Source organism: Lissotriton helveticus, assembly GCF_964261635.1.
Source record: "Lissotriton helveticus chromosome 1_1 unlocalized genomic scaffold, aLisHel1.1 SUPER_1_unloc_38, whole genome shotgun sequence".
Classification (NCBI taxonomy): Eukaryota; Metazoa; Chordata; class Amphibia; order Caudata; family Salamandridae; genus Lissotriton; species Lissotriton helveticus.
In genome coordinates this window covers 426,138-453,674 of record NW_027611679.1, presented here as the reverse complement: position 1 = coordinate 453,674, position 27,537 = coordinate 426,138, and the positions used below count along the sequence as shown (strand labels likewise).

General features: G+C 45.2%; 2 protein-coding genes across 2 annotated transcripts in view; one reads left to right on the top strand and one right to left on the bottom strand.

Moving 5' to 3' along the window:
• LOC144805981 (uncharacterized) overlaps positions 1 to 27,537 on the bottom strand; it is a 955,295-nt gene that overhangs the window by 583,528 nt on the left and 344,230 nt on the right.
• Positions 215 to 26,508, top strand: LOC144805984 (uncharacterized). The gene is made up of 4 exons (XM_078672446.1): positions 215 to 1,055; positions 24,715 to 25,134; positions 25,381 to 25,546; positions 25,631 to 26,508. Exons 1-4 carry the CDS (start codon positions 215 to 217, stop codon positions 26,454 to 26,456), a joined length of 2,253 nt encoding a protein of 750 aa, XP_078528572.1. The 3' UTR covers positions 26,457 to 26,508.

The window sequence follows — 27,537 nt, the reverse complement described above, 5'->3', positions numbered from 1 at the left end:
TTTCCGAGGCTAACCAAGCTGCAATAAAAGCTTCATGTGAGGAACTGACCAAGAGGGTGGATGCGGTCACTCTCAGAACAGAGGCGTGTTGATGCTGGAACCACCACCATATGTGATAGGAGGAGATTTTAATGTGTTGATGGATCCTCTCAAGGACAGATCCAATATAAGCCATTATAAGGGAGCTGTGAAGGTGCGTCGGGCATTAGTCAATATGATGCATGATATGGATTTAGTTGATGTGTGGAGAGAGATAAAGGGAGACCAGAAGGGCTTCACGTTTTATAGCAAGAAGTACTCTCATTCCTCCAGGATCGACTATATTTTTATAGATAGAGGATCTATAGGCAACCTAGGGGTGATCCTAGTCCTCCCGAGTCACTTGTCTGATCGTGCGCCTCTACAAGTGGTGTATCAGATAAAAGAGGCACATCGGCAAGCATCTAGGTGGACACTTAATAGGGCGAAGCTATCAGACCCCGATGTGATCGCCGCGGTGCAGGCTCCTTCCTTGGAGTTCTTTGCTTTGAATTCAGGTTCCACAACACCAGATGTAATATGGGATGCCTATAAAGCCTGGCTTAGGGGTAAACTCCATGGAATTATTTGTTATAAGAACAAGTCTGATGCGCAGGCATTAAAGAACATCGAGGGGAAGATAAGTGGTTTGGAGAGAGAAAGGGATGAAGTTAGTATTGGAGACCAAGAGCAACTCATTCGGATCTCGGACAAGCTTGAAGAGGCAAGAGCAGAATATAGAGGGAAATTAGAGGCCAAGTGCAGGGCACAGTGGACCACGAGAGGGATGCAGAACTTTGAATATGGGGAGAAGGCGGGTGCTCTACTGGCATGGAAAGCTAGGTCTGACCGAGTCAGAAATGATATTAAGGAACTTAATATCAATGATAGCGGGATAGTCTCTAAAAAAATTGAGGACATACAGACCTGCCTTCTGTCCATGTTCTCAGAGCTGTATAAAGAGGATTTGGTCCCTCAGTTAAGTGTGATACAGACATTCCTTGGAAGTAAACAACTGCCGGTACTCTCAGAAGAAAGTAAAAACACCTTAGATGCCCCTTTTACGTTGGAGGAGGTAGCAGCTCAGATTATGAAATCAAAGAACAAAAAAGCTGCGGGTTCAGATGCACTCCCGAGTGAAATTTATAAACATCTTAAGAACGAGTTGTTAGAGGCAGTGGGGGACACTTTTAATTCAATTTATAGTATAACAGGGAAGGTCCCTAATACATGGAAGGAGGCTATAATAGTCCTGATTTTAAAACCTGGCAAGGATCCAAAAAAGGCTGATTCCTATCGTCCAATCTCCCTGCTGAATGCAGATTATAAGATCTTCATGGGTATTTTAGCAGGGAGATTGGCTAAATTAACACCAAATCTGATACACCCGGATCAGAAAGGGTTCGTTGTAGGGAGATACATCCAGGAACAAACACAGCTCCTGATTGGCAACATAGACCTGGCCATTCAGAGGACAGAGCCCTTGGCCGTGGTCGCTGTTGACGCGGCCAAGGCTTTTGATAGAGTCTGCTGGACATATTTATGGGAGGTTCTGAGAGTCATGGGGTTTGGCCCAGTCTTTATACAAACTCTCCAAAATTGCTACCAAGGTGCCACTGCTCGAATACTTCTCAATGGGGCCCTGACGGAGAGTTTTAATATTCAGAGGGGAACTAGGCAGGGATGCCCGATATCACCCCTCCTGTTTAACCTATATGTCGAACCATTAGCCCAGATGCTCAGATTGGATGACTCAATAATCCCATTTAGGTCAGAACAATACAGCTCAAAAATTGCCCTATACGCCGATGATCTGATACTGTACACGGGGGACCCTGAGATAGCTATCCCGAGGGCGGAAGAGTGTATGAGTGAGTTCGGATTGCTCTCTGGGTTTCTTGTCAACAAAACTAAAACGGAGGTGATGTGCTGGAATACGGAGTGGTCAGGAAGAGTGAGTGCGGAGATGAGATACTTGGGGATCCATATCGTAAAAGATCTCGATAAGATACCTGAGCTAAATCTTAAGAGGGTGGTGAGAGAAATAGATAGTCTTTATAACAGGTGGAGCAATCTTCCCCTGACTATTTATGGAAAAACAAATCTGGTAAAGATGACAATACTACCTAAGTTGTCTTATCTTTTTTCTTCAATTCCATTAACATTTGCGAGCAATAGCTTAATGAAAATACAGAGCAAAATCTGGAGTTTTATTTGGGGGAACAAAGGGGTCCGTTTGGCATGGAAAAAACTAAGGCGCAGACTAAAAAAGGGCGGGTTAGCCCTTCCGGATGTAAGGCTGTATGCGGCAGCTTTCCACTTTAAAAGCATACGGATGCTGCTGGTGAAGCCGGGGGAATCAGCCTGGGGGAGGTTATTGGGGGAAATGGTGCGGGTGGAAGGAGGTGGAGAAGGTGCGGCGTTTTTGTACAAGTTTGGGTCACCGAGGTTCTTCAAGAGGGTGCGGCTGAAGGTTCTGAGGGGCAGCCCTGGAGTTATGGTATAGGCTCAGGCGCACCTGGGGCATTGGGTACCATTCTGAGAATGCCCCTGTATGGGATGCACCAGGTACACCCGACTGTTTGAAGGACAGCTTGGCGTTGCCAATAAGAAGGGCAGGTATCAAAAGCTGGTCTGAATTGCTGGATGCCGGGGGGATCCACCCATGGGAGTACCTAAGAGTAAAGATCGTGCCAGGACTCTCAAGATTTAAATATATGCAGTTAACATCATGGTACGAGGCAGAAAAGGGGGAGACCGGAGGAAACAGAGATATTGAAGATCTGTTGAGCGTTAACCGACCACTAAATAAAGAAGTATCTATATGGTATAACAGCTTGCTGGAGGTTGAAGACCAAGCGGTACCCCCCTTTTGTGCAGTTTGGACAGATACCCCACTTGGGCCGCAAATAGACTCCTTATATGAACCATCTTTAAAGATTATGTACAGATACGTCAAGCCCGCTTGCCTAAAAAAAAACCATTTTTTTGTAATAAATAGACTCTATTACACCCCCGCAAAAATTGCAAAGTTCGCCCCACACCCCGCCCCTAAATGCCCTAGGTGTGCAACACTCCTTGCGGACGATATGCATATTTTCCATGAATGTCCAGCACTTGCAAAATTTTGGGCTGAGGTGGGAGACAACATACGAGACATTTTTAAAACCAGTATAGAAATCAACATGTCTTTGGTGTTTTTTGGAGATGATGGAAGCCTCAGCCAGACCCTTTCTCAGAAGAATAGGGGTTTATTACTGTATCTGATATTGCTGGCTGGAAGGGAGGTGTGCAAGAGGTGGAAGGACCCCCTCCCTCCCCAAAGGGAAGACTGGCTCAAAGCTGCATTCAACATATCACGGTTAGAGTACGAGGGTGTGAAGGACAAGGCAACAAACATATGGCATCCCCTCGTGTGCTGGGGTAAGTCGCTAAGATTACTGTAAACATCTTTGGTCTTATGATTACACCATTGCCTCTTACAAAAAGAAGAGGCAGGTCGGACGACCCAAGCGAGTGCGGTAAGCCGTGGGGGCGACAGAATGAGAAGGCGGCTTCATAAGACCCGCAGAGGCCTGAAAGGTGAGATGAGGACCAAAAAAAAAAAAAAAAAAAAATGATCACTTGCTGAACAAGGCCTGTGTCAACATACAGCACACCTACAAGCTGAACAAGGTCTAAGTGAACACACAGCGCACCCACAGACTGAACAAAGTTTGAGTGAAGAGACAACGCATCACCAGGCTTAACAAGGTCTAAGTGCACATACAACTTACACACAGGCTGAACAAGGTCTGAGTGAACATACAGCCCACACACAGGCTGAACAAAGACAGAGTGAACATACAGTGCACCCACAGGCTGAACAAGCTCTGAGTCAACATACAGCGCACGTACAGGTTGAACAAGGTCTGAGTCAGCATACAGTGTACCCACAGGCTGAACAAGGTCTGAGTCAACATAAAGCGCACCCACAGGCTGAATACAGTCTGAGTCAACATACAGCCCACCCACAGGCTGAGCAAGGTCTGAGTCAACATACAGCGCACGTACAGGTTGAACAAGGTCTGAGTCAACATACAGCGTAGCCACATGCTGAACAAGGTCTGATTCAACATACAGCGCACCAACAGCCTGAACAAGGTCTGAGTGAACATACAGCCCACCCACAGGCTGAACAAGGTCTGAGTAAACATCCAGCGCACGTACAGGTTAAACAAGGTCTGAGTCAGCACACAGTGCACCCACAGGCTGAACAAGGTCTGAGTGAACATACAGCGCACCCACAGGCTGAACATGGTCTGAGTCAACATACAGCCCACACACAGGCTGAACAAGGTCTGAGTGAACATTAGGCCTGCGTGGTAAATTCTGTTCCGTTTTCGGAATTTGGGTAATTTTGCGTTCCGCGGAGAACGCAAAATTGCCCAAAATTGTGCGTTCTGCGACTTCGCAGAATTTTTTGCTTTTTCGCGTTCCCAAATGCGTGTTCGCGAGATATTTCCCCCCGAGCATGCAATACAGTCAACATACAGCCCACACACAGTCTCAGTGAGCAGGTCCAAACATTTAAGCCTGCTTCTTCATAACCCCATCTTTCCATTTAGAGACCATGAAACATACAAATTAAATCAATCTGGTTGACAAATGTCATGTTAAAGTCCTTGTACATAATTCTGCCCACCCTCCATAAATGAGTGAACCACTCTCAGAGTTACAGAAACCTTGCACTCTGAGCAACAGCATTTCATGTTCAAGCTGATGCAGCGTGCAAACGAATGCTGACAAACGGCAGCAACAAGGCATCAATGCATCCAATCCCTGCTCTTAAGGTGAACCAGGAGTGGAAGGGAGGTGACCCAGCCCAAAGGGCACTGAAGACAGGTGGAGGCAGCAGGGGACACGTCACCAACAACATGTGAGCCAAATGGCTGGTGGGCGATACCGGGGTCAGCAAGTCAGTGAGGGACATTCGAGATGGCAGGAACTCAAGGCACTCCATTGTGAAGGAAACCAGGCAGCCTGTGAGCAAGTGAAAAAGACGCAGATTGGATGACGATTTGCAATCAGTGACCACTGCCCTGGAAGGGCAAGGAGTGAAGCAATGCTGTGTACGATGGGTGGGCACCCATTCCGTGGTCCATGGCCGGCAACAGTGACTGGAGGGCAGCACGGCTTCTCAGCACAGGAACGTGCAGGCATATGAGTGGACAGGGAAGCTGTACAAGGGCCCACTGGTCATGCTAATATGGATGAATGTATGTATGTATATGGTATTACTATAGCACAAACCCAGCCGAGAGCCAACGGAGCACTGTATATGGTCAAAGACAAGCATAAAGTTAAGACTTGATAGGAGACTATCTGGTTTGTGGACGGTTAATGCACTAGTGATGTAGGGTTCTTTAACGAGATGCGCCTTCAACTCTTTCATAAATCGGAGAAGCTTTGGTGCGTCCCGACGGATACGAGGAGGCTGTTCGAATGTGCACTGCTCACCTCTCATCTTTTAGATGAACCTGGTGAAATCTTTTGAGATGGAACATATTTTTGATGGAGAGATGTTTGTTTGGAGGGCGATCTCACTGATTTTGGGCCGATTAGAGCACTCAAGGGTAGTCATGTGGGATAAGATATTGGGGTGCTCCTGACATTCTGACAGGTGAGGTCTGGGAATGTACCTGAGAGCTTTGCTTCTGTGCAGCTGCAGCACCGATGGGACTGCACCCGATGGAGAGACTAACAGGAAGCGTTCAGTGTCCACCGGCAGGAGAGGTCCTATTCTGTCTGTCAGTTCTCTTGACAGGTGAGCATGTAATAACTGGCTCCGGGGAACCCTCTGGTCAAGAGGGTGGGTGGGGGTGTGCGGCGCACACTGGTTTCATATGGACTGAAGGAGGGGAAAAATGAGCAACATTTCAAGGAAGTATTACCAGATAGTATATCATGCTTGTTTGTTTGTTTGTTTGTAAAAGCTTTTATTCGACACTTTGTCATAAAGCCAAACACACATATAATACACACACATAATCTTCATTAAAATTTGTTAAGATTAATAAGACATTGACAATCGTTCGTAATGTGCAAAATGCAATAGGTACAAGGTGCATAAGGTGTAGGTCCAGGACCATCATTACAAAATAAAATTTTATAAGGTGATTCATTACTCGTATGTTAGTAGAAAAATATACAAACCGGATATCTTACAAGACCAGACCAAATATTAAGAACAATTAAATACAGTTATAAATAATTAAAAATGCCAGCAAATAAAAACAGTTTTATCCTACATTAGCATTCCAAGTTTCTTTCTAGTTATGCAAACACCATGGAGATACCTACTCAAACCAAATATTATTAGCTTACTGTTCGAAGATCTAAGTATACGCTCTGCCTCTTTGAATGATCGTATTCCCAAGTTTTTACAAAGGGGTATGATCCATTTCTTGCGCAGTAATACATATGACGGGCAGAAAAAGAGGATATGAGCCTCATCTTCTTTCAGTTTTAGGTCACATAATTTACAATTTGGGTCTTTATTTGCCCCTCCCCACCGGCAAATATTTGCGTTTATCTGTAAAACCCCATATCTAAATTGGAGGTAAACAGATTTAGCCAGGGGTGGCTCAATTTCGTCCAAAAAATGTTCAAACGAAGGGTGATCCTTAAATTGCAAGAATTTATGCGTTAAGGTACCAGTAGCACGTTCATATACATTGATGTTCACATAATTCCAGTAGGCTGATTTTACTTGGACCTTACAAATGTTTGGCGAGGTGATTGACATTGCTGGTGTTTCCCAGAAGTGTGATAGACCTATTTTTATAAACCAATGGGATACATGTCTCAGCCACTTGATTGAGTTAAAAGAATCCAGCTCTCTAACTTCCAGTAATCCTGCTCTATAATCAGCAAGTTCCGGGGTAGACCATAGTCTCACCCAATAGAGCAATGGCCTCAACCAACATAAAAAATCTGTACGTTTTAGACTGATGTCTAAATAGACCGGCACTAGAGGTGTTCTTACTGGCAGTCTTAATAGACGTCTAAAAAACATATTTTCATCGATATCGAATGATTTTTTTGAGTAAGGCCCCCAAATCTCAGCCCCATACAGGGCGGCAGATTGTGCTTTAGCTTTGAACACTTCAATCGCAGGGGTTATAGCTTTTGATGTGCACCCACCATGGATCTTTAAAATAGGGAGGGAGTTCTGTTTTAGTATTAACCTGCTTTTTACTAGTTGATTTGTCCAAGACATTCTGCTATCCAGCCTAATACCGAGATAATCAAAAGAATCTACATAGTCTAGTTTGGTATTATTTAGGGCCAAGTTCTTCTTAAATGTTTTGGGAGGATTAATGGCCATATACTTAGTTTTAGATGAGTTAATTTCTAACCCCTTTAACTCACAGTAGCTGTTAAAGTTATTTATTAGATTTTGCAAGCCTTTTGGTGTTTGGGATATTAGGATGGTGTCATCCGCAAATAACAATGCTGTAACTGCCTCGTTGCACAATTTAGGAGAATCGTGGTTACATTGGGCTAGATAGTGGGGAATATCATTTACAAACAGGGAAAAAAGGGTTGGGGCCAGTACACACCCTTGTCTTACCCCCCTTTTCACTGGAATGGCTCGGGTGAGTTCACCATTTCTTCCCCACCTTACTTTAGCAAAGTTATCAGTATGGAGTTTTATAAGGTTGGCCAACAATTCATCCGGGACACCCATCTTCCTTAAACATTCCCATAGTAAATGGCGGGGAACAAGATCAAACGCTGAGCGTAAGTCCATGAATGCAACATATATGCTACACTTCTTTATCTTGACGTATTTCCAGCATATACACATGAATCTATACACCTGATCTACCGTGCTTGTCTTGGTTCTAAAACCTGCTTGGAATTTAGAAAGGATTTCAGATTCTTCTATCCAATTTAAAAGCCGATTTAAAATATGTCTGGCAAAAATGTTCTGTAGGATATCAATTAAACTAATTGGTCTGTAATTACCCGGGTTGTAGCGATCCCCTTTTTTATAGATGGTTACTATTTCTGCCCCTTTCCATGTTTCAGGGATCGGGGTTCCCAGCAAGATGGAATTACACAGATAGTTTATATAGGGGCACCATACATCAATATTATGAGTAAATAGATCACCAGGTAATTTGTCCGGCCCTGGAGCCTTACCTGCCTTTATTGCTTTTATCGCACACAAAGTTTCTTTAGTGCTGAATTGCACAGGGTTAGTGCGCTGGGAGAAGGAACTAGGATCATTGTATTCAACAGGTGACCCTGCCTGGTCATACAGAACCACAAAGTGATCAAACCAGACCTTTTCATCCAAAAAGAAGTCCCTATTGGAGCTGCCTGTTTTGTTTTTTTTGGCTATTAAATTCCAGAAGGTACATTGGTCGTGCCTCCTAGCGGCACTCAAGAGATCTCCCCAGATTAGGTCATCCCATTCCCTTTTTGCATTTTGCAAAAGTCTTTTGTATTCTTTTCTACATTCTCTGACCTTCAACTGGTCTTTAGATTTCACGGCAATGATTAAATTAGTTTTAGCTAGATGACACTGTTTATTGTACCATGGCGTCTCTAGTTCCAATTGCCTCTTTGTGTTATCTTTTTTGTTTGTACAACTTTTGCTCAGGTGGGGAGTTAGTGATTCCACTCGATGATAGTGCATTTTCAGGACCTCATAGGATCCCAACCTTAGATTTTCATATAAGGGGATGATATCTGAGAAGATATTATAAATTCCCAAGAGCGTCTCCTCTTTTGCTAGAATATGAGGCCATTTAATTGCTTTCCTATTATTAGAAACGACAACCTCAGCTACCTCTCTCTCACTTTCCATCTTGCTATCGTGTTCCAAAAAGGGTCAGATTGTAGCCCTAGTTGTAATGGAAAGTGGTCACTCTCCGGTCTGTTCACGACCTTAAGGGCCAACAATAGGTACCAGAGGTTAGTTGAAATCAACATAAAGTCGATCAAGGATTTAGACAACCCCTTACTGAATGTGTTATTGGCCGGTTTATCCGGATCTAATCGCCCATTGCATGCCCTCAAGCCATGGGATACAGTCAAATCATATATTTGCATAGCCGCCACTGTACATTTTACAGACTTTACATTATCTAGGGGAGGGATGTCAAGCGCTCTGTCTTCATTTTCCAATAATGGGGCTCGAACTGGCAGTTGAGATCCCCGCCTATGAATATTTTAGAATCAGGCTCTAAATTACACAGATAAGAGCTAAGTTGTTCTATAACCAATGATTCCTTATTTTGCGGGGAAGGTCTATTATAGACATTTATCATGTAGACATCACCCAAATCTCTTGTGGCTAACTTAACACCAAGTAAATCGTTGGAAGCAAGGTACATGGGCGATACAACAACATCCAGGGATATACTTATCCAGATTATTAGGCCCCCAGAGGGTCTACCTCTCGCTGATGCAATTGCCCCACAAAAAAATGTTTTATAACCAAGTCTATGTACGATGTTGATAGCCCATGTTTCCTGCAGGAATATAATGTCATGCTCCTCCATAAAGGAGCTCCAATTTCTATCACAGAGGTTTCTAGACAACCCTGCGATGTTCCATGACATTATCTTTAGGTCACGATTAGGCTTACAATGATCTTGGTTGGCTGGGCAGCAGTTACTTGTAATCAATGTTTCTCCCTCATTAGGTAACTCCATGGTTTCTTTTCCAGACACCTGGTCCCGAAGTACTTTATTAGACAATAGTGATGATAAAACGTGGCCTTCAACGCTACCATCATTAATTGAATCCGGCCCTTGATGGCCAACTGCTTTTCTTCCGGGCAATTCCACTGCCTGCGTTGGTTTGGTCTTTTCTATTTCAGCGATCAATACCCCAGAACTTGTCTTCGATGTTTTGCTTGATTCATGCTGATCCACACTGAGAGTATGGGAAGACAATCCATTAGATTCGTAGTCTTCATTTGTTTGTCAATGACCCCACCATGACCAGTTATTGTCCGATCCCAAATTTGTTGGGGGTGTTCTTTCAATTGGAGTTGGGGGATCGAAAAAAGAATATCTATTGGCCATCGAACCTAGATGTTGAGGGACTCTGCTATCTTGCTTCCATTGCATTGGGTAAAAGTAGCTAAGATCACAGGTCCCAATTCCTCGGTTGTTTCTTCGTGGTTGTTGGCTATATACAAGTTGAGCTACAGAGGGATCTTTGAAGTTGACCAAAATACAATCCCCTTCAATATCCTTTGATCTTGTGCCCAACCAACTGACTCTTCGGACTTGAATAACTTGGCAATTGACAGTATAGGGTAGGGGTCTATTTTCCCTTAGCCAGTATAAGGTCTTATTTTTTAGTTCATCGTAAGACTCCCTTTTGTTGGGTTTCAATGGTGGAACCCCAGTGAGAACTACCACATATGGTTGGCACCCTGGTGGAAGATGTGCATAAGGGATCCTCTTTGGCACCTGAAATTCTGTGCTACAGTCAGATGTTCGGGCATTGGTGTTCTTGTTGTTGACTGTAGGTCCCATTCCATTAGTTGGTTTTGTGGGTGCGGAAATTTCAGGAGTGGTAGTATTTGACGGTTGTTTTGTTTTACGCGGTGCTGGCTTTGGGGGAGCAACCAGTTGCGATCCGCCATTGGTCGATAAATCTTTCGGGGGCTCCGTACTCAGTCCTCCCAGTACGGCATTAGACCTACTTGGATCTGCTACCCTATCGTTCCTAGGTGGGCGAGGTGGTTGCGCTAGTTTGGGGGTCATTGGGCTTTTCTCCATCCTTACAGTTTCTTGGCCAATCTTTGAATGAAGTTTAACCAACGTTTTTAGGGCAAAAAAATTGTCCAAGGACGTTTGTTCAAATTTGTCTAAGCGGTCTGATAGCCCTTTCAGTTTTTCTGTTACTGGCAGCAATAAGGATGTCATGAGGGATTGAATCCGTTCCATCAGCAGTTCTGATGCTGGTAATTCTTCAGGATTATTTACTAAGTCAATGGCCACAACGGTATCAACAGAACCATTTGGTTGGTCGCACTCTGGAGGTTCACTGTGTTCTATCCCATTGTTCGTAGTGTCATTAACTACTGCTTTGCAGTGAGCTCCCACATTCATATAGTTTTTGCGAATTCTTTTTAAGGCCTTTAGTCTATAGGCTTTGCGTGGGGTGACTAATCTTTTACGTTTTACGGCAACCCTACCTGTCGTCTTAGGGGGTGATTGAAGAGTATGGTCTGTAGGGGTGTCGTGTATCGTTATTAGAGGCAAGACCAGAGGTACGGGCACTGCTACATTTATAACGTTTCTGGTTCCAGCATTAGTTGATGTTTTGTTTAGAGGTGCCGGGTCAATTGCATTTTCAAAAAAGTCACTATCCGGTCTCAAATCGACGACACATGGTTGCTTGTCGCTAGGGATATGGGAGGTGTTTGAATCAACTAGAATGATGTTGTTTGAAGGAGATTTGGCCTGCGCAAGAGACCCCATGGATGATCGCTTGTGTGCCAAATATTCACGTGATAGTCTACGTTCTGCTAAAGTAATCTCCTTCTCTACCACAGAAACTGCACGGGTAATAAAATTATCCATAGTCCCCAGCGTAGAATTTCCCCCTCTCCGTGAGCATCTACCTGAACGGGTAGCCATTGGGGAATGTGTAGACATATGCAAATGCTTAGTACAGTTAGCTGTATTACTGTATTCCCTCTATACAGATGTCCTCTGGTTTACCTGGAAATGTTAGGGGGATGGCCCGTCCCGGCCCCCGCTGGCCCCGGACGGCCCCAGACGGCCCGCCCTTTGCCCGGGCTTCGCCCGGCGTCCCGCTTGCGTCCCGCAAGACGGACTCTCGCTCGCTGATATAGGCTGGGCGGTGATGGGAGGGGCACTCAGGGGGGCGCTGACCAGATGTCACGAGGTCATGCAGGGACTCCTGGGATAGTGAGTCCCTGCCGCGCTACTCCTGCAGCCTCCTCAGATGTTCCTTCACTCTTGGCAGTCTTGGCAACCAGGTAGGGCGGCCAGCGGTCAGCGGTGATTAGTTGGTGGGTCCGCCCACTAAGCGAAGCGGCTCCCGCGCAGCGGGAGCGGCGAGCAGCGGAGGTCAAATGGAACGACAATCTCCCACGGCGTCACTATGCTCAGCAAAGGGATTACACAGAGCTGGTGTTTCTGCTTCCTTTTTACCAGTCTGCCGGTGGTGGGAGGGGCACTCAGGGGGGCGCTGACCAGATGTCACGAGGTCATGCAGGGACTCCTGGGATAGTGAGTCCCTGCCGCGCTACCCCTGCAGCCTCCTCAGATGTTCCTTCACTCTTGGCAGTCTTGGCAACCAGGTAGGGCGGCCAGCGGTCAGCGGTGATTAGTTGGTGGGTCCGCCCACTAAGCGAAGGTCAAATGGAACGACAATCTCCCACGGCGTCACTATGCTCAGCAAAGGGATTACACAGAGCTGGTGTTTCTGCTTCCTTTTTACCAGTCTGCCGGTGGTGGGAGGGGCACTCAGGGGGGCGCTGACCAGATGTCACGAGGTCATGCAGGGACTCCTGGGATAGTGAGTCCCTGCCGCACTACCCCTGCAGCCTCCTCAGATGTTCCTTCACTCTTGGCAGTCTTGGCAACCAGGTAGGGCGGCCAGCGGTCAGCGGTGATTAGTTGGTGGGTCCGCCCACTAAGCGAAGCGGCTCCCGCGCAGCGGGAGCGGCGAGCAGCGGAGGTCAAATGGAACGACAATCTCCCACGGCGTCACTATGCTCAGCAAAGGGATTACACAGAGCTGGTGTTTCTGCTTCCTTTTTACCAGTCTGCCGGTGGTGGGAGGGGCACTCAGGGGGGCGCTGACCAGATGTCACGAGGTCATGCAGGGACTCCTGGGATAGTGAGTCCCTGCCGCGCTACCCCTGCAGCCTCCTCAGATGTTCCTTCACTCTTGGCAGTCTTGGCAACCAGGTAGGGCGGCCAGCGGTCAGCGGTGATTAGTTGGTGGGTCCGCCCACTAAGCGAAGCGGCTCCCGCGCAGCGGGAGCGGCGAGCAGCGGAGGTCAAATGGAACGACAATCTCCCACGGCGTCACTATGCTCAGCAAAAGGCCAAGCAAACTAACAAGTGACAATTGTCTTTGCAATGTACGAGAGCATCCACCCTAAAGCAAGTTGGAGTATATAATGCTAATGCTACACAATGTATTTTTATACGCTTTTCTCCTAATACAAGTCAATGAAACATGAACACGTGATAGAAACAGTTACTGAAACAACACTAATGAGTAGGAGGCAGGATCTTCTCTCGAGAGGAATGTGAGGAGTCCGTGAGGTGCAGATCAAAGATACACAGACAAGCTGCAGAACTCACTGTTTCTGGAAATAACACTTGTTTGTCAATATTCAACTTACTACAAGATGCAGGGAAGTGTGCTGATGGACATCACTAAATAAAATGGTTCTGGGCCCTAATAGAATCATATAACTTTGCAGGCATATTAAGGCGAACAGTCACATCAAATTAATATAAGACTATTGTAATTTGGTAATGTAATATATCAATGCACGCTGTGGCATTCATGTGTAACCAATTATCGGTATTAAAGAAACCAGTATATCCAGTTATGCGTTCTCAATTCCTTCTTCCTAGAGGCCACCACTGCTGCTATCCAGCTGTATTCAGCAGTGCCTCCTGTGACCTGGAATCCTGTATTTAATCAATACCAAAGGTTGTCAATGCTTCTAGCCAACTCTGGTCACTGGTGCCACTCGCACCCCACCACCCTTGGGCCTGTTATTCTTTTAGCCAGCTCCAGTCAGTAGTGGCCCCTTGGACCTGTATGTAAGCCTACTAGTCAGCTCCTGTAAGCACTGGCCCCTGGGACCTGTTATCATTCTAGCCAACTTGAGTCATTAGTAGCACCTTGGGACTAGTAATCATACTAACCAGCTCCAGGCAGTATTGGCCCCCTGAGACCTATTATCCTGCTAAGTAACTCCAGTCAGTAGTGACCCCTGTACCTTAAATCCTGCAAATATTCAAAACCAGAGGTCAACTCTACTGCCAACCAGGTCCTGTCAATATTGACATGTATTGTTACGCTGCTTGTAATGAATAACAGAGGCCAGCGTTGTTTCTAGCCAGCTCCAGTCACCAGTGGCCCGTCACATGTTATCCTCAATAGGATCAAGGCCCAAGGTCTGTGCAGCTGCTAACCTCCTCTAGTCAGTAGTGACCTCCCAGACCTGTTATTCTGCATATAATCAGCAAGGCTTCGGCCCTAATAACACTCACCCCACATCCTTATGGTATATTAGCAATGTAATTTATTGACATCATACGGTAGGTACCGCACTATTTCACACGATCCCAAAAACAAAGAAAATCAATAGTTGCCTGACGGTTCAGCACTCCACCTTGTCAAAAATGACCAAATCACGCCAAGCACTATAGCCTGCCACATCACATGGCACACTCAGCCACAACATGACCAGATACCACGGCAGGGATTTGGGGCCATTAATCCTCTGTTCGAGGCATGTATGCTGCAGATGCACACGCTTTGCATACTCCTGCCATCTTGTGTTGAGTCCGGATGTTTGCAAGTTGTTTCATTATTACCCCTAGATTTATATTCCGGCGTAAAAATGACCTGCACCACTTAACAAATCTCTATTCGTTTCATTCCCTCTGATACTCTCCCTCTTTGCTCTATTTGTTTCCAATTGTGATGGCTTATTTTCCACCTGTTTATTACTTTCCTCCACTTGCAGCATTTCGAAGGACTGAATTTTCCCATTCTCTATCATTTTTATACTATCAGCTTGATTGTTTAGGCATTTATTTTTCATAACTGCTTGTACCTCCGATAGATCTTTATTAAATAGAGGGTAAAAGGGTTTTGTTGGAGACATTTGTTTACCCTCACCTTCACAATATGATATTTGGTCATGATTATTTCCAGTGTTCAATCTCACTATATCTGATGCATTTGCATTTTTTATACTTTTAGAAGCTTTATTTCTTGCTTTCCGTTGTTTTTTCCTCTGTCTTTTTGATAGATGAACGTCCGGAGCGGCGTCTGTCATTGTTGATTGTGTCGAGCATAGGTTTATCACTTCTGTTGGACTGATATGTTAAGGCTTCCAGAGTTAATTGCGAGGTTTTGAAGAATTAATCCCAAATTGCTCCCGCGTTCCCACTTCCTGGTACCTGAGTACCTGGGCTATGGTGTTGCCCATTTATGAATGATAGGTCCTTATACTTCTCTTTTTGTGGTCCTTGAAAATCATGTCCCTCGTCACAAGAATTAATGAATTGTGGACTACTATTCAAAACGTCTTTTTGATACGGAGTACTCCAACGCTGCAGAGTTTCTGGGTTGCTGTTGTATTCGTCCTTATTAATTTAAGATACGTTATTTTGATTACATTTCGGCTGGTCCTGTTTTTAACTGAATATGATTTTCACCCCACTATTTAGTTCATTTGGAGCTTCTTGCTCTCGTTGATTTATTTGGCCCAAATTAGATGGTTCCCCTATACCGTTGGCTTTTCTGATTTTTACTTGCACTTCTATTGGCATTGGCTGCCTAGTTGGTAGTAATTGCTGAGTATCTCCCATTGTTAGATTTGTGCATTTTGGGTCCTCTTGTTGTGAATGACCAGTAAGTGGAATAGTTAACATCTCTAGGTCCGTTATTTGACCCCAATGGTTGACTTGGTCCTTAGTTGAATTTGACATTCGTTCGACTTCAGCTTCAGACTCAGGGTGGCCTCGTTCACTTACTCCTTGCTTAGGGGATATAATATTTGTTCTACTCAGTGGTTTAATTGGAGTTTGAAGAACACATGGGTTAGTTAGCAATGTTAGCATAGCACCAGTTGGATCTTTCATAAAATCAAACTTGGACAACGACTTTCCCAGTTTCTCAAATGTATAGACCTTAGATGATTTAAAGGACTATATGTCACCTGTCTGTTTTATTTTAAACGTATCTAATATTAGTGTTTGTTGTATTTTTCTTTTCCTTTTGATAGGAGGGAAAGGTGGCCGCTCCTTTCCTGACCTCATAATACACCCTCTAAGGTGAAGAAGTCTTGCTTCTTTCAGAGAATCAAACGGGCCAGTGACCAGAGCAAATGGTGCTTTGATTGAACAAAAACACCGCCAAACACCTCCAAGGGAAAACACCCCCAAAGCACACCTCAGTACAGAATCCGCCGGTGCTGCTGGTTACTTATTTAATTAACTAATTAATTAATCAATTGATTAATATCTGGGCTCCGGGTAGGGCTGTAGTCTAGGCATGCAGAGTAATTCAGGGGTCATGGGGTGCTTCAACAGGGTCAAAGTCTATTGTTACTTTCCCCTTTGCATAATTTCTCAGATTTTGTATTACAGACTTATTACAGACTGAAATGGCTCAGCGACTTACGGACCGATCAACCTTAACTACTCGCCACACGCCACACACCTCTTGCCACTTGTCACTCACCACTCACTGTTCATTGCTTGTTCGTTGCTATTCATCGCTGTCAAGAGTACAAGGGAGAATGCTGGCAATCGTTCAGGAGCAAGAGCGGGATCCAGAGCCAGTCCACCTACAGACGGCAAATGTAGGCACTTCCCTCCACTCCTCTGCTCAGCTCTGCTCTGCTCAATGGGGAGAGGAGTTGGCCTAACGGCTAGGGCGCTCGACCTCGGACCTGGAGGAACTGGGTTCGAGTCTCGGTAACGACGCCAAAACCTCCTGTGATTCTGGGCAAATCACTTAATCTCCCCGTGCCTAAAAAAGTGAAAGTGTGTCCTCATGTAACGTAACTGGAAAATATGTAAAGCGCTCTGATAACTGATTCGGTTCGGTTCTAGTTCGCGCTATATAAAACTGCAAAAAAAATAAAAAATCAGGCTGCAGTTCCCTGAGTTCTGAGGAATGATTGAAGCGTGAGATGTCGGTCCATAGATGCGTCCATTCCTCATCGGAAATAAAACAGTGAATTAAGTCTTCCCACATAGACAAATACCGGGGGCGTGGGGAAAGCACTGTTTTAAGGAGGAAGCTATAGATAAATGAGATCACCCCTTTCATGTTAGCAGTCTTGGTGAGAAAGGCCTCAAATTTTGTGAGAGGTCGAGTAGCAGCCTCCCGTATCTGAGGTGTGAGGGCCCAGGGTATCAATTGGATATACTGATATCTTTCCGTGTTTTTCAATTCAAAGTCCCTTTGACATTGATCAAAAGTAAGGGGATCAAAATTGTGGAACAAATGTATTAGAGCTAAGCAGCCTCCCCTTCTCCGGGCATCAAAGGGTCCCTCATGTTGGGCCGGGGCGAAAGCTGGATTGGAGTGAATGGGGATGGAAAAGAAGTCCACCTGTTGTCGCCCGAAATTGAGTCCCATACTTTAAAAGTGGTGCGTGTGGGGCAGCTAAGGTCACCCTGGCAGCCGCCTGGAAGAGAAGGGAGGCTCCAGCTATTTCCCTATGGCACTCGCGTCTTTGGAGACTGCTTAGCCTAGAACGTATGGCTGATATTTTCAGGGATAATGATAAGAATTTCGAATTTAAATGGGGCCCCCTTGTCTCCTTCCTCTCCCAGGGCCGCCCGTCTGCGGTGTGTCCCTCCACCATCGAAGCTCGCCATCTCTTCCAGTTTTGATCACAATCCCAGTGTCGACCAACCTCTCGTTAGTATGAACACACCGCCATAATTACTTATCCCATGTTAGGATGAGTTTGTCCACGCTTTTTGGCTATTCCGCATACAACACCTCGGTGGAGCAACCTGGAGAAATGACCGTTACAGAAGGCCGTTAAGTTTTCTTTAGACCTATCTGCTGGCTTAGCAAAGTTGCATGATTTTCTTCTTTTTTATCTCTCTGTCTCAGCTCCGGGGCACTTAGAAGCTGTATCTTTCGTTTGGCTTATCTAATAAGAGGAGGAGCTGGTTTATATTAATCAATGCACTTTGTCAATCTGTTATAATTCTGTTGAGGCTTTCTGATCCCCTGCGTGGGACCAAGTGATGATGTAATTTTTGCCTGTGGACTGTGGAAAAAAAAAATTTCATGAACACATTTTTGACATACATCAGGTGGCAGGGCAAGGCTCCTCTGTGCCTTGCAGCAGCCGCCGCACGAGGAGCACCACAAGCGACTTAGCACCGCGGTGCCGGCAGCGTCCGTTCCTGCCCCCAAAGCAGATCTGTAGAACTTAAAGCGCCCGTATAACCGGAAGCGGGTGAAGCGGGAACCGGTCACAAAACAAACCCTGGCAGTCGTCCCAGGCTCCGCTCCGCTTGCTCGTCAACTCCTCTTCGGCTCGGCCCCTCGGCTCTAATCGATACGCTCTGCACTCAACGCCGAATCACAGGCCGACAACAACTGTGAACACCAACAGAGGGAAGAATTGTGTGTTTCCCCCAGTTAGTGAAAAAAAACAGCATAAGTTGTGGCTGCTTCTGCTGCACCCAGAGTCTTATGCGTCTTTTTAGTCTAATTTTTCTGTCTGGAAAAAGATTGTGTCCTGGTTTTCTGCACCCAGTAAATCCAGGTGCAGAAAAACCTAACAACTGATAATCAAGTGGAATAAAATGAACACATGAAAGTCCGCCTTCATTTCATTGCCCTTGATTCATCCCACCCCCCATGCCCACCCATCCACAACCTACAGGAAAGCCAACTCTCACCCCCTACCACCCTCCCTTACCACCTCACCCCCCATAGCTACCTCCCACCCCCGAGGACAATCACCCCCCGGTCAACTGGCAGCCCACAGCCAACGAGCCTCCCCTCGAATCTCCCCCCTACTCTCAAACCTCCACCGTCTTATCCTCCTCCCGACCCTCCCCCCTTCCCGCCCATGTCCAATATCTCACCCAGCCCCCTTCCCACACCACCCCGCCCTCTACCCCGATCCCTATCTCCCAACCCACTCCTCCGTACTTCATCTCGCTCGGCCCCACTGCAGTTGCCCACAACCTCCCCATTGATTCCACAACTAAGCGGCTCACGGCCTTGGAAAAACAGGTCGACTCCATCACCCAAGGCCTAATTGAAATCCTCCTCAACCTCGGTATAGCCTGTATGCCCCCTAAACTCCCTCCCCGAACGCCCCTCCTCGCCAATGACAACATCACCCAGGGACCCACAGTACCCCACAATGCACAACATAATCCCTCCAAACCTCCCAATACCCCTCCCCAAACGCCCCTCCTCGCCAACGACATCATCACCCAGGGGCCCGCAGTAGCCCTCAACGCTCACCCGATCGATCCCTATCCCAAGAGCCTGGCTTCCAGTCCCATAAAATCTGAACTCCACAGAGCCCCATGGACTAGGCCCCCGACCACTACCTCATCTCACATCCCAGCATGCTCAAAACACCTGACCACCAGACCAATCAGATCAGAGGCGCCTATGTCAGACAGAGAAGCAACATTACTAGCCACGACCTACGACTCTCCCATCTCAGTCTCACCTAAATCTAAAATCCAAGTAATCACTGGTTACCGGAAAGATCAACTCACCCTCAAACGACAAAGATTACCAGTCCTCACCGCCATACCCAGAGAAGCTAAAGACAAAACAACCAGCATGCAGGAGAGAATCACCAACTGCCTCCTAATCAACTGCAGATCTGCCTCATTGCATGCAACGGACATAGCTGAAGCCATCCTTACACACGACATAGATGTTGCGTTCCTCACTGAGACCTGGCTAAATAAGTCATCTCCCCCCTGCCTAGACATGCTGGTTCCACCGGGATTCTCCCTCATCTCCAAAGACAGGATAGAACAACGAGGAGGTGGAGTTGCTATCATCCACAAGGACAGCTGGAACATCACAGAAACATCCCCCTTTGAATACAACTCATTTGAATGTCTATCCGTTTCCATCAAAACCAAAGACAATGATTCTCTATTTTGCCATCTACTCTATCACCCCCCAGGCAGAAACAATGAGTTTGGAGACCAACTATCCAACCTGATCGCTCAAGACGCTCTCGGCGATTCCAAAAACCTAATTCTTGGTGACCTAAATCTCAGATGGAATGAAACCCACAACCCTCTAATTAGATCGCTATCCAACCTCCTCGCAGATAACAACCTCACTCAACATTGCACCGAGGAGACACACTACAAAGGAGCCACACTGGACGCCATCATTGCACAAAAGAATTCAATCACGATCAACCACATACTCCCCGTTGACTGGTCAGATCATCATATGATCCTATTTCACATTAATCACCCCATCATCCTGTTTAAACCTCCCCAAGACCCACCCAAATGGTCAAGAAACCTCTCCCAAGTCCCCCTAGACATTCTAGAAGGGCAGCTAAGCTCACTTCTCCCAGACAACTCTCCACACCTTTCGACCAACGATCTCACCGACCAGTACAACTCTGAGCTAGTCTCCATTCTCGATAATCTAGCTCCTCCAAAGCTCAAAAGAAGCCGTGCCACCCCGTCTAGAACCTGGTTCAATTCGGACCTCAACGCAGAAAGAAGAACATTGAGAGCCAAAGAAAGAAAGTGGAGAAACAACCCAACAACCATCCTTCGCCTACAACTAAAAACAGCCCGAAAGAAGTATAACAACCATATCAAAAACAAGAAATCCAACTTCTTCCAAGAGGCACTTGCCAATGCCAAAAACAGACCTAAGGAACTCTACAACATAATCAGACATCAAACATCTAAGCCTCGGCCCTCACCCCTGCAGGCGTCCAAAGAACTCTGCGACAACTTCGCCAGCTTCTTCAACGACAAGGTCCTAAAAATCGAACGATCTCTAGATATCAGCAACACGACCATCCCTCAGGCCCCCCCTTCTGGCCCCCCTCCCCTCCCTTGGCTAAGCTTTCGCCACGTGCATGAAACGGAGATAATCTCGCTAATCTCGACCTCCAAACCATCAGCTCACATCTCAGACCCCATTCCCCCCATACTTGTCAAAAAAATGAAGCTCACCTTAGCACCTATCTGGGGCAAAATTATAAACAGCTCCCTACAAAGCGGAGTGGTCCCTGACTGTCTAAAAATGGGACAAGTCACCCCTTTGCTGAAAAAACCCGGCCTCGACTCTACTGACTTGAACAATTTCAGACCGATATCTAACCTCCCTCTACTCGCCAAAACACTTGAATGCTGCGTTCTCCTCCAACTAACTCATCACCTGGATAACCTCAATCTCCTGGACCCCCTCCAATCTGGCTTCAGACAAGGTCGTAGCACAGAAACCGCAACGCTGAACATCATAGACGACATTCACGGTTCTCTTGACGCTGACAAGTGCTGCCTCCTCATACTCCTTGATCTCTCCGCAGCGTTCGACACGGTGGACCACAAGCTCCTCATCAAAACTCTGCAAATAAGAGCTGGCCTCGGCGAGGTAGTTCTTGACTGGTTTTCTTCCTTTCTCCATAACCGCTCGCAAATAATAAAACTGAAGAACTACACTTCTGAAACACAGCAAGTCAACAAGGGTGTCCCCCAAGGATCAGTACTTTCTCCTCAGCTCTTCAACATCTATATGGAACCGCTCGCCAAACTACTCAGGAATGCCAACATCCTCTTCCACCTCTACGGGGATGACACGCAGATCTACCTGGAAACCTCTTCACCTAACGACATCCATAGACTAAATGCTGTCTTAAAAGATGTTCAAGATTGGCTGACAAAAAACCACCTGAAACTCAATCCCGACAAGACCGAAACCCTTCTCATCTCTAACAAAGAAGACAACCCTCAAGTCACCGAGTGGCTGAAGTCGATCGTTGCTCTTAAAGGCTCACTCACGCCAACTGACTCCGTCAAATCTCTGGGTTTCACCCTAGACCCCAAACTAACCTTGACTAACCACATAAAGAACTCGGCAAAAAGTGCTTTCTTCAACCTCACACTGCTGAACAAAATCAAACCTTTCATTCCAAACAAGGATCTTAAACTAGCCACACAATCTCTAGTTCTATCTAGACTGGACTATGGGAATTCAATCCTTACAGGTATCCCCAAATCACACTTGGCGCCACTAAAAACAACACTACATGCGGCAGCAAGAATGATCACAGGATGCAAAAAGTTCGACCACATCTCCCCAGCACTTAAAGAACTCGAATGGCTCCCGGTGGAAATGCGTAGCACCTTCAGAACGGCCTGCCTAACCCACAAGGTCCTCCACACCGGTAAACCAGAATACCTAGCAACCAAGCTCAAAAAAGCAGGCCAAAGCAGATATCTGAGAAGCTCCAACTCCCTGCTGCTCATCCTTCCAAAAAAGAAAGAAAACTGCGGACTGCTCCTTCACTGGAAATGCCCCCAAAATATGGAACTCTATCCCTCCGCATATCAGAACTCTACCGTCCTATGCGGAATTCAAGAACCAACTCAAATCCTTGTTCCTCATCCGCTCCCTAGGTCCCAGATAACTAAGATCTCCTACTGAACTATGTGTTATCTATGTATCCTTATACCAAAAGTCCCACTTTCCCTCCCCCAATATTGTCTTTCGAGGACTGCCTCTACCTGTTACATGTATTTTTGTTCACCCTGTCACGCCTGTTACTGTAAAGCGCTCTGCTACCTTCGGGTCTTGTTAGCGCTATAGAAAACTTCTAAATAAATAAATAATAAAATAATAATTCATACTCTGGACCATAGTTGAGAGATATGTTTAGGCATAGTCCTCGCAGCACAAGTCAGGAAACCAGATACAAGTAGGTGGTAACTCAGGGCAGGGGAAAACGCCTGTTGTCCGTGGAGGAGTCATTCCCTTCCCAGAAATCTGCATTACAAATTAATTAATAGTATATATTTTTTTAATATTTGTTTGGTGCCAGTCCATATGACTTTCAAATCTGTCTTTGGGATTCTATGTTGCAACTCCATAGGATACATGTTCCTTTGTGAGCTTAATAAAATGTTGAAAATTCTACAAACCTCACTCCTACATCCAAGTACTCTCAGGCTACCATTCTACACTCTGCTCTATCTGAATAACAGCTCAACATTTTCAAAATTCTGCATTGATTTGGCTTGTACATTATATTTTTGGAAATGTACATGTATTAACTATTTAATTTTAATACTATAGGTGATTGAAATTACGGACGAAGAAAGCAAGATTTAGCACTAAGCAACTGAATGTCAGTGCCATAAGAAGGATTATTTTGAAAAACTGAAGGACATCCAGCATTCTACGTTTAAACAATTTCCAAAAATTTAAGTGTGGTGAGGAAAGTACTATACCTGTAAGTGAAGTCTCTAATTTTGCATTTCATTAACCCAGAGCAAAGTCATATCTGTGCACACAGCATCAGAAATAATGTAGAAAGCCCGCTTCAGCATCCTCATCTGAAATTTTATCAGAAAGACAAATTGCCTCAGCATGACAGAATAACGTTCATCTAAAGCATCATGTAATTCCAGAGAGGAAGCACACACTGCATAAAAGAAAGTTACAACTAAAGGTTTCTTCTGGATACCATCAAAGAAAAGACGCTGAAAGAAGACTCCGAAGCTGACACGTTAACAACCAAAAGATTGGAAAATCACCTTTGTTCAACAACCGTTTTTAACCAGTTACGCAAGTTTGAGACTATCTGCCTCGGGATATAAACCTTGACCCACTCTGCTCACTCTTGCGAAAACCTTAAAAATTCACCACTTTATTGTGTTAATGACCATCTCAGATTGTTTCCTTTTTATTGTGTACTGTTCTGTAATTCTATGTAAATCGCCTCAACATTATCTGTTGTGCAGTAGTGATATGTAAAACTGTTATATATAAAAATGGATTAAAGGAGCACAGTTGCGCTATATCTAATGTAAATAAATCCTCATCCTCAGAACTACAAACCTTAACCTTACACCAAACATAGAAAGGGTAGAAGGAACTGATGTTCTGCGACTAATGAGCCACAATAGTACTCTGCACGTTCAAACGCCCTCAGTTACTGCCATTACATCATTGCAAAAAGGTACTTAATCATTAAATATCAGACTTACACCTTATTACTGCATTGCTAAGAACCTATACAAATAGATTTGAGAAAAATTTCAGTCACAAATTAAGTTGCTGCCGGAGAGGCTATAACCTAAAGACTATTATCTGCTAGGAAAATTTCAACAGGTGTTACAGGACTGCTTCCCGACATTTTTTGCTCAATTCAAGTGTTGAGAATTTCTTTTAGAGATAAGTGCTGAACATTATCTAAACAAGCACGACTCTAAAATCGAGGCAAAATAACTGAAGTTGGGGAAAAAAGTTACCTGTGTCCAAAAAGATACAGCCATAAATCTTATCTCACAGAATTTGACAGAATACACACAGGGGGAAACCACTTTCAGTGCAAAGTATGCCAAAAAAGTTTCAGGCGTAAATCGTATCTCACTGAGCATATGAGAATCCACACTGGGGAAAAACACTCTCCGTGTAAAGTATGCCAAAAAAGTTTCAGGCGTAAATCTTATCTCACTGAGCATATGAGAATCCACACTGGGGAAAAACCTTTTCAGTGCTCTGAATGTCAGAAAAGGTTTGGCATCAAACTGAGTCTATATCGACATGCATTAACCCACTCTGTGGAAAAACCTTACCAGTGCGCTGAATGCCAAAAAAGATTCAACCAAAAATATCATCTCACTGAACATATGAGAATCCACTCTGGGGAAAAACCTTACCAGTGCTCTGAATGCCCAAAAGATTTCAAACTTAAATCACTTCTAACTGCACATGTGAGATTCCACACTGGGGAAAAACCTTATCAGTGCTCTGAATGCCAGAGATGTTTCAGTGACAAAATGAGACTCACTAAACATACAAGGACCCACTCTTGGGTAAAACGTTATCGGTGCACTGAATGTGACAAATGTTTCAGTGAAAAAAGCAGTCTCGCTCAGCATATAAGAACCCACACTGGGGAAAAACCTTATCAGTGCTCTGAATGTTACAAATGTTTCAGCCAAAAATGCAATCTCACTGAGCATATAAGAATCCACACTGGGGAAAAACCTTATCAGTGCTCCGAATGCCAAAAATGTTTCATCCAAAAATCTAATCTCACTGAACATATGAAAATCCACTCTGGGGAAAACCCTTATCAGTGCTCTGAATGCCAGAAAAGTTTTTGTAAAAAACGGAGTCTATCTCGACATGCAATAACCCACTCTGTGGACAAACCTTATCAGTGCCCGGATTGTCAGAAATGTTTCAAAGACAAAAGCAGTCTCACTCAGCATACAAGCTACCACTCTAAGACTAAGGAAAAACTTTATCAGTGCTCTGAATGCCAGAAATGTTTCGGTAATCAAAGCACTCTGACTCAGCATACAAGAACCCACACTGGGGAAAAACCTCATCAGTGCACAGAATGCCAGAAATGTTTCATTGACAAAAACAGTCTCACTCGGCATATAATAACCCACACTGGAGAGAAACCATATCAGTGCTCTGAATGCCAGAAATGTTTCAATGAAAAACGCTATCTCACAGTGCATATAAGATCCCACACTGGGGAAAAACCTTATCAGTGCTCTCAATGCCAGAAAAGGTTTTGTAACAAACAAAGTCTTTCTCATCATGCAATGACCCATTCTGTGGAGCAACCTTATCAGTGCATTGAATGCCACAAATGTTTCAGTGTAAAAAGCAGTCTCACTCTGCATATAAGAACCCACACTGGGGAAAAACCTTATCAGTGCTCTGAATGCCAGAAATGTTTCAGTTTAAAAAGTAGTCTCACAAAGCACATAAGTACCCACACTGGGGAAAAACCTTATCAGTGCTCTGAATGCCCAAAACATTTCAACCGTAAATCACTTCTAACTGTACATGTGAGAATCCACACTGGGGAAAAACCTTATCAGTGCTCTGAATGCCAGAGATGTTTCAGTGACAAAATGAGACTCACTACACATACAAGGACCCACACATGTGTAAAACGTTATCGGTGCACTGAATGCGACAAATGTTTCAGTGAAAAAAGCAGTCTCACTCGGCACATAAGAACCCACACTGGGGAAAAACCTTATCAGTGCTCTGAATGCCAGAAATGTTTCAGTGAAAAAAGACCTCTCACGCTGCATATAAAAACCCACACTGGGGAAAAACCTTATCAGTGCTCCGAATGCCAGAAATGTTTCAATGAAAAAAGACATCTCACGTTGCATATAAAAACCCACACTGGGGAAAAACCTTATCAGTGCTCTGAATGCCAGAAATGTTTCAGTATAAAAAGTAGTCTCACACGGCACATAAGAACCCACACTGGGGAAAAACCTTATCAGTGCTCTGAATGCCACAAATGTTTCAGTGAAAAATCCAAGCTCACTCACCATATAAGAACCCACACTGGGGAAAAACCTTATCAGTGCTCCGAATGCCAAAAATGTTTCAGCCAAAAATCTCATCTCACTGAACATGTGAGAATCCACACTGGTGAATAAAATTATCAGTGCTCTAAATGTCAGAAAAGATTCAGAGGTAGAGATGGTTACAAGCGCCATAAGAAATTACACTGTAGGAAGGTGGATATCTGACTATGGTTACCCCCAACTTTTTGCCTAGTGTTTAGCTGGTTTTCGACTTAGTTGGCCTGGGATCCTGCTATTCAGGGCCCCAGGCTATTGGCTCTCTCCTTAAAATCGACTCCATGTACCTTAGGTACATACACAATTGGATATTGGTTCACCTTATGAGTCCCTGTATAGTGTACCCTAGGTACTCAGGGCATAGGTACAACCAAGGCCTACCAGGGGCTGCAGCATGTATTATGCCACCCCTGGCTGGCCACCCAAATAGACACAACTGGCTGATCACTCAGCTGGGGCAAGGTCGTGTAATTACCTCTTGCTTAGGTGCAGTGGAGAGGTGTGGCTCACTGGTTAGAGGCGGCAGACCTGTAAGCAGAGAACGGCCCGGGACCAGGGTTCAATTCCCGACGCGGCAGGGTCTTGGACCAGGGTCAACGGACTCGATAATTCTCGCCTCAGTGCCTACTCTAACCAGGGAACACACTCGGTAACTCTGGGCATTAAGCTTGCCTCATCTCTACAACGGCCCCCCACAGACGCCGGGGATGCCTGGTTTCACCCTGGAGATACCCAGAAAGGGACCATCTCACAGGGAAAACCAGGACGGGTTCCCCAGTGGTCCACAGCGCCAGGACACTCGGGTAGAGTAACAGTGCGCTTTACAAGTATCCCACATTTACATTTAGTATTCCTATACCTACATACATATAGATACATAGTAACCTATAAGTCACTCCTATGGCAGGCCTTAACAATCCTGAAGGCAGAGTGCTTGGTTATATGTGAGATGGTGCTCTAGCATGAGCTGAGCCTGTCTGCAGCGTTCGGAACTACTTCCTTATAGCTGTTCCATGATATTGCCATACCATATACTCTTAAGTGCATTATAATCCTCGCGGTTAATGCTAACTTTGGTTTGGCTTTATCGAAACATGTCGTGTAAGGTGTCATACACTTTAGAATACTACCCCCTCGCCAATTCTGGCGATGGGGG

Excerpts from the sequence above, each read along its gene's own strand:
- LOC144805984 (XM_078672446.1), top strand. The coding sequence starts at position 215 with ATGATGCATGATATGGATTTAGTTGATGTGTGGAGAGAGATAAAGGGA. Across the intron at positions 25,135-25,380 it reads GTGCTCTGAATGCCAGAAAA|AATGCCAGAAATGTTTCATT; the intron begins GTTTTTGTAAAA and ends ATCAGTGCACAG. Across the intron at positions 25,547-25,630 it reads GAAAAACCTTATCAGTGCTC|TGAATGCCACAAATGTTTCA; the intron begins TCAATGCCAGAA and ends TTATCAGTGCAT.